This window comes from Leptonychotes weddellii, chromosome 8 (genome assembly GCF_054177405.1).
Source record: "Leptonychotes weddellii isolate Sample4059 chromosome 8, ASM5417740v2, whole genome shotgun sequence".
In the NCBI taxonomy this organism is placed as follows: Eukaryota; Metazoa; Chordata; class Mammalia; order Carnivora; family Phocidae; genus Leptonychotes; species Leptonychotes weddellii.
The window spans coordinates 27684579-27692518 of NC_138376.1; the positions used below are offsets into that span (position 1 = coordinate 27684579).

At 45.5% G+C, this 7940-nt stretch overlaps 1 protein-coding gene across 1 annotated transcript in view; it reads left to right on the top strand.

The window, feature by feature from the left end:
• The first annotated feature begins 1793 nt into the window (after positions 1-1793).
• RNF8 (ring finger protein 8) overlaps positions 1794-7940 on the top strand; it is a 23104-nt gene continuing 16957 nt past the window's right edge. The window contains exon 1 of the mRNA XM_081827547.1: positions 1794-2037. Within this exon, the coding sequence (XP_081683673.1) occupies positions 1927-2037 (111 nt within the window). The 5' untranslated portion in view covers positions 1794-1926. The remainder of the gene's footprint in view (positions 2038-7940) is intronic.

Sequence of the window (7940 nt, forward strand, 5' to 3'; positions counted from 1 at the left end):
AGGAGCTTAAGGGGACATGCCAAGGAAATGTCAGGATGGCCTCTAGACGCCCTTGCTGTTCCCAGCACAGAATGCTAAGGTAGGATGGAGGCACCAACAGGCATGTAATCCAAAGCCTGGGGAAGCACCTGCATGAGTACAGTTGTGGCTCCCACCCATTTTCCTGACCCTCTTTTACATCACAGGCTGAAATGCTTTTTCTTTTTTAAGATTTTATTTATTTATTTATTTGAGGAAGTGGCGGAGGAGGAGTAGAGGGGGAGGGGGAGGGACAGGCAGACTCCATGCTGAGCTCAGAGCCAGTGCGGAGAGCCTGAGATCTTGACCTGAGCCAAAACCAAGAGTCAGACGCTTGACCAACTGAGCACCCCTCAGGCCGAAATTCTTGATCTGACCATGCCACACAGATAAAACTCCAGGCTGGGGTTGCAACTGTGGTTAGGAAATTAGAACTGAATTGGCATTCTACCCTACCATTGAAATTGTTACTTGGAGAAGATTGCTAAACTTCTCTGTGCCTCTTTTCTCATCAAGCTTAAAATAAGAATTATCATTGTAACCACTATCATCATAGTTTTGTGAGGAGCATACAGGATAAAGTATGTAGGGTGCTTGGCCTAGTACTTGGCACTTAGTTCTCAATAAATGTTAGCCCTGTGCTGTTGCGCTTCGTATGATTCATTTAGTGTATATATTTTCCCCTGACAGAATTTAAGAAAATTGGTAACCAGGTATTGGAAAATGGAAAAGACAAGAGGGGGTGTTGAGTTATCACCGATGTACTCACTGCAGGGAAGGGCTACCACACTATACTGGAGGATCAAAGAAAAGAATTTCAGATATTGTTGTTGTTTTTAATAGCTTTATTGAGGATAATCTACATACCATAAAATTTGTCCAATGGAAGTGTATGTAATGCTTCAGTGACTTTTCAGTAAATGTACACAATTGTGCAATCACCACCACAATCCAGTTTCAGAACATTTCTATCACCTCCCCAAATTCTTTCATGTCTGTGTTTAGTCCCCGCTCCCACACCTAGCCCCAGGTAACTGATTTCTGCCTCCATAGATTTGTCTCCTGTTAAGTTTTGAAAAATTCAGTAGTAAAAGGTCATGCAAAACAGATGCTATTTAGGAACAGTCTCAACACATTTTGTGCTCTTTCTCGCTCTTTTTTTTTTTTAAAGATTATTTATTTATTTATTTGACAGAGAGAGAGACAGCAAGAGAGGGAACACAAGCAGGGGGAGTGGGAGAGGGAGAAGCAGGCTTCCTGCAGAGCAGGGAGCCCGATGCAGGGCTCCACCCCAGGACCCCCGGGATCATGACCTGAGCCGAAGGCAGACGCTTAACGACTGAGCCACGCAGCCGCCCCTCTTTTTTTTTTTTTTAAAGTAAGCTCTACACCCAAGGTGGGACTTGAACTCACAGCCCGAGATCAAGAGTCTCATGCTCTACTGATTGAGCCAGCCAGGCGCCCCCAGACTTAACATATTTTAAAATCACAAGTTTAAAGTTGTTTAAAAGTTACAGTTTTAGGTAACATGGAACTCGTCATAAAGTAAAATCAATTTTTTAAAAAAGGGGGGTAAGGTGAGAAGAGGTTCCACCTAGGGGAAGCTAGGACTGGGGTAGTGGTTCTTGAGAGGGGCTTCCGGGAGACGGTGCCATACCTGGAGCTAGGACGCCGCGCACCTGCGCCATCCCCGCCGCGGCCTCGCTCCGGCGCAGGCGCAGTGAGTCCGGTTTGCTGGCCGAGTGGGCGGGGCGCGGAGCCTGAGCCGGTGTTCACATCGATCGCGAGCGCGTAGCGATTGCTTCTGTCTGTTGTTTAGGTATGGCGCCGGCGACGAAGCTGAGAGGCGTGGGGAACCCGGGCGGGGGTCTCGCGCTGTGCTGACCGCGAGCGGGGCCAGAGTGGGCTATGGAGGAGCCTGGCTCGTTGGTCACGGGAGACCGCGCCGGTGGCCGGAGCTGGTGCTTGCGGCGCGTAGGGATGAACGCCGAGTGGCTGCTGCTGGAAGACGGAAACGAGGTGAGGGGGAGGGGTTCTTGGGCGGGGGAAGGGGGTTAGAGGAAGCAGGGCCGGGAGGGAGCCGGGGCGTCGGGCGGGAGGGATGAATTGAAGAGAGGAGGTGGGAGCCGGCCAGAGGGGAGAGATGTGAAGGGGGGGGTCGTGAGGGAGAGGAGGAAGGGGTTCTGGTGCGGGCGGTTGGGGGAGTCGAGGTGCGAAGTGTTTGGGGGGGGAAGTGGGGACCGCTCGGGAGAAAAGATGGTCCCTTTGAGAGAGGCCTGGGCCTGCGGTGCGAGCGCTTGGGCAGGAGTCAGGGTTGCGGGAAGGAGCTGGGGGAAGGGCTGGGGGGGGTTGGGCGTGGAGGATGTGCGGACCAGCTGGGGTTTGGAGGGGAAGGAGGCGACTGGGTTGGGGAGGGGACTGGGACAGCCCCTGTTTGGATCGGACGGAGCCCTGTGGTGTCCGGTCCTGGCGGCAGAGCTGCCCCAACTTCCACCCGGAGTCACGAAGCGCCCGGTGTCCGGGAGGCTGGGGGGAGGGGGGGAGCGGAAAAGCATGAACTTTCTAGAGTTTATTTTGAAAAAGACTGTGAGTTTGGGTCATGTCCCTTTAAATGCGTAAATATTAATGTAAAAATGTCTTCCTTTCCAACTCTTGAGGAAAATTGACGCTTTGGGAGGGTCCACATTTATCCTGTGAGTCTTGGTATGGGCTGAGTGGCACCCCCTGAAGTGGGTTGGGGGTAGGGATTCAGAAATACTAGAGCTGCCCTCTCCAGGGGCCGCTTGTAATGTTTTCTAATGCGCTCATGAATGCAAAAAAGAAAAAAGAGGAAAGGTGAGGCACGGTTCCAGTTGGGGGCCGCTGGGGTGGTGGTTTAGAGAGAGTGATAGAAGACGGGGCAGAGCGATTTAGAGTGCAATCCCCTCTGGAAAGGGAGCTGGATCAGGGACCAGCTTGTGGTGGTGACTGGGAACCATTTGGGTTTTGAAATAATTTCTATGAAAGATAAGTCTTTTGATTATTATGTATGTTTAATTAGATTTTTTCTATAAGCTACATAATCTCAATTCAGTCTTCCAGATATTTATTATTTATGTTTTTTGGTGTATTGTGAGAGGGACAAATAATAGCGACTTTGCCCTCAAAGAGTTTATTGCTTGAATGGGGAAAGACAGTTTTATACAGTGAAGCAGTCTGAGAACAGGCATGCAGACTGTACAATCAAGTGCCAAGATGCGGATTATTTAGTACTGTCCTAGAACAGTGGTTCCTCAAGTGAGAGATGGGAGTCAGGTCCAGCCTTAACTTGCTAGATTAGGAGGTTTTAAATGGTTACTCAGGTGCTATGATTTGAAGAACAGCAGGAAAACACCTCTTCCCCCAGATCTCTCTTTTTCTCTCCAGGTATCAGTGCCTGGAGTCCATATTAGGCACACATTTTTTTTTTTTTTTTTTAAGATTTTATATATTTATTTTAGAAAGAGCAAGAACACGCTAGGAGAGAGGCAGAGGCAGAAGAGGAGAATCTGAAGCAGACTCCCCGCTGAGCCAGAGCCTGACATGGGGCTCTGTCCCACCGCACAGGGCTCGATTCCACAACCCCTGAGATGGTGACCTGAGCCAGACCCAAGAGTTTGATGCTTAACCAGTTGAGCCACCCAGGCACCCCTCAGCACACATTCTTTGAGCTTGAGGCTTGAGCCTTGACCTTTCCCTGCCTGGCTTTTTCCAAAAGCATTTACCTTTGGGAAGTTTAACAAATGAACATACCAACACCTGAATATTAGTAGCTATTCCTTATTTTGTATTGGGTTTGGGCTTTTACAAGTATTGCTTAATCTGAGCCCTGCAAGTGTTCCACACTCACACACAGCCCTATAAAGTACTTAGTCAGTTGTTAACATTCTTTCAGATTCAGTTGATGTGGACTAATTCATTACTTCTGAATAGCTTGATAGCACTGGGAGTGGGAGTAGGAGTTGGGGGCAAAAAGAATTAAAGCCCCTGTAGCAAAGGCAAGAGGAACTGTAAAGTACTCCTACATATATTTTAAACTCTTGGATAATTTTGTGTAGGGCCACCTCTATGGGAAGAGACCCATACAAACCATAGTGAATGGTAAAGACGTAGTAGGAAGACCGGCTTGCCCTGGGTGCTTTGTGAGAGACCTGCCAGGCCTGGCTGTCTGCAGGGTCTGGTGTTAGGAAGTAGTTGGAGCATAGCCTGCAGTGTGTATGAAGAGAGGTCTGAATTAAGGCAAGAGATGAAGTCGAACTTATTTTAGTGGCCCCCAAACCAAAGACAAGGTGGTGTGCACAAGATTTAGGAGGTGTGCTTACATGATTTAGTTATAGCAGCAGAATCAGTTTCCTGCCTTTCCAGTCCCCCTCAAAGTCTCAGATTTCCCAGATAAAACGATAAAACAAGGTTCTTCTTATTTCACTGAAGGGAATACAGCAGTAAATTGTCTGTCTGAATGGGTGTCCTTAAACTTCTTTTTTTTTTCCCCAAAGAGGCCTATTTATTTATTTATTTATTTATTAAGTAGTCTCTGCACCCATTGTGAGGCTCAGACTCAGGACGCCGAGATCAAGAGTTGCATGCTCCACCAACTAAGCCAGCCTGGCACCCCTGTCCTTTAATTTCTTGAACCAATCCAGAGAGTTTGGGGGAAAAACAAATTAGATAGAGATGTATTGCTAATTAGCTAGGCCTTATAAGTATCTAGGTCTTTGGGAAGAACCATAGTATCTTCGTTTTTCTCTTTTTCTTTTCTTGTATTTGGTTTTCATGAACTTTTTTGCCCTAAGGGGTTTGGAAAAAGGGAAAGGATGGTTCTAGAGTATTTGCTGGCCATCTGGGAAACAATAGGAGTCATGCCCAGGAGAAATGAGATAGCAGTGAAGGTGGGTAAGGATGATGGCTTGCAAAACTTGTAAATAGAAACAACCCCCAACACTTGCACTGGTGGTTTGTTGGCACGCAGTTCCCATGGGAAATTTACTTTTATGTGCAAATGATGCTGGAATATCCGGATAAGCGCACCACAGACTCTGACCTTGGTGTACCTAGGTAAATTATAGGACCAGACAGTAAAAGGTAGGACGAAAAAGAGTGGTTCCGTACTTCCCTGGATTCAGAGTCTGTAGGAGGCTATTTGAGAAAAAGGCACTCATCTCCCTTTTCTGTAATACATTACCCAGACAGCTCTCAATGGTAACCTGGCTGTCTCCTCTCACGTATTAAAATTGTCTATGGAGTACTTCCTTCGCCGGGGCACCTGGGTGGCTCAGTTGGTTGGGCAGCTGACTCTTGATTTTGGCTCAGGGTCATGAGATCAAGCCCCACATCAGGTACCATGCTCAGCTGTCTTTCAAATTAAAAAGAAAAAAAACAAAAACAGAAAGAAAGCTACCTACATGGAAATTCTTACTGCTCCAGGATGACAGATAAACCCTTAAACGTTGCATCTTTAAAAAATTTTAATTATTTAATTATTTTAAGTAGGCTCCATGCCCAGCATGGGGCTTGAACTCATGACCCTGAGATCAAGAGGCGCATGCTCAACTGGCTGAGCCAGCCATGTGCCCCTAAACATTCCATTTTTAAAGGAGATATAGGTAGGTAGGTAGATAGATAGATGGATAGATAGATATTCAGAGGAACTTGGATAATAAATGGAATTTCTGGCAAACTGTTCAAAGAACTGAAGAACTGAAATCAGATTGTAAGAGTTCCTGGCTTCTGCTCTATAGTTTCCAGTGGTAATGACCCAGTTTCCAAACTTCTGACCTAAAAAATGCTCATCCTAGAATCTGGGAGGACTCATAAGCTCTTTATTCCTGTATTCACTCACACATATTTACTAAGCACTGTCCCAAGCACAGAAATACAGTGGTACACAAGATAGATAAGGTCCTTGCTTATGAAATTTATATTTTAGTAAGGGGTGGGGTAGGTAAAGCAAACAAGATAATTTTGGATTGTAACAAGTGCATGCTAACAACACGAAGGAATGCAATGGTGGGGGAGGGTGCAGGCAACAACTTTAGGGTAATCAAGGTAGGCCCTTGAGGAGCTGAAACTTGAAAGATGAGAATGAGCCCATACAGATGTCTCAGAAGAGTGTTCTAAGTAGAGGGGACTGGAGAAAAGACCCTCAGGTAGTGGTGAGTGTTTCTGACTGTGGTATGAGATAAGACTAAAGAGTTGGAGGGGGTTAGGAAGTTTGGATCGTTAATGTAGTTTGGAAAGAAGGGAAATGGTCTGATTAAAAGATTTTAATTACCACTCCAGCTGCTGTGAAGAATGAAGTTGGTCTGAGTGGGGAAGGCAGGGCAGAAGCAAAAACAGCTGGAGGAAGTCAGGTTGTTTGGACTAAGGTATTGGCCATAGAGATAGAGAGAAGTGGACAGATTTAGGATATATCTGAATTACAACCGGTAGAATTTGCTAATGATTTGAATGTGAGGAGGAGGGACAGAGAAGAATCAAAGATGGCTCCTGGGTTTGGGGCTAAGCAGTTGCTTGGATGGTAGTGTCAGTTACTGTGATGAGAGTTTTAGGGGAAGCACAGATCCGGGGCAAGGAGAGTCATGATGGTCTTTGAGGGACTGAGGAGGACTGGCATGATTCTGAAAGATTTTCAGAAAGAACAAAATGGGTAGCTTTTAGAAAACCACAGACCATTTGGCTTACTGTTCCCAGCTAAGGTTGTGGTATGGGTTATTATAGAGATGGCTTGTGCACCAAAAAGAAGCAGCAGGAGATTCTACGATCTAAATCTCAAGGGAATTTCATTTTCTTCCTTGACAGGGTTATTATAAACTAGACTGGTCCATCAGAAAAGTGTGATAGATGAGAATTGAGGCTTCTTTGCAACCTTTTTCGAGAGGCTCTCATGCTGTCCTCATGGATAAGATAGAAAACGTGGACTCAGTGCAAAGACTTCTGGTTGAATTACAACTGGTTAAAGGTGTAGCCAGATAGTGTGGTGGAATGTTTATTAGGCTTTCCTGGGAGCTTTGCCTTTGGCTACATCCTGTTTCAATCTTTTTATCTGTGTCTTAAATGAATGTACAGAAGGCCTTATATCAATATGGTGGATGAGTCAAAGCTGGAAGGGATATTGAGTATGTCTGATGGCAGATTAAAAATTCAGAAAGGTCTTGACAAGCTCATGTGATAGACTGAACTAACAAGATGAAATTTAATAGGAATCCATGTAAGGTCCTGCACTCGAAACCAAATGTACCAACTAGTCAAGTATAGGACAGAAGAGACATGACTTAGCATAGCAATTCTTGGAGGAGGGTTAGACCAAGAAATTTAATCATTCCTAAGCCCGAGGATACATTGGCAGCATGATAGATCTGCTGTGAAAGCTAATACAATGTATATGCTCCAGTGATGATATCTAGAACTGGGAAAGTGATGCTTGCATTTGACTGTGTTATAAAAATTAATTTTTTTTTAAATGTGACATCTAGGAATAAAAATAAACCAGGAGTCCCTTCACAGATGTATTAGGCTCGCAGAGAGACACAAACCTATGCCATGGGAGTTAAGTTTGAAGTAACTGGGAACATAGGGCCAGAAAAGAGAAGACTAAGTAGACACTTTGTAACTGTCAAGCGGAAGGGGGATCGGAGATTTTCTCATGGTGTTCAGAGCAGAGCCAGAGTCAAAGGATGGAATTTATAGGAAGAAAGATGCCAAATTAGGGCCATTGAAAAATTGGAAGGACTGTCTTGTATAGAGGCTGTAGTTCTTGGCAGTGTTTAAGACGTTGATGGGCGAAAGGAATGAAATCTTGCCATTTGCAACGACGTGGTTGGAACTGGAGGGTATTATGCTGAGCAAAATAAGTCAATCAGAGAAAGACATGTATCACTGATACGAGGAATTCTTAATCTCAGGAA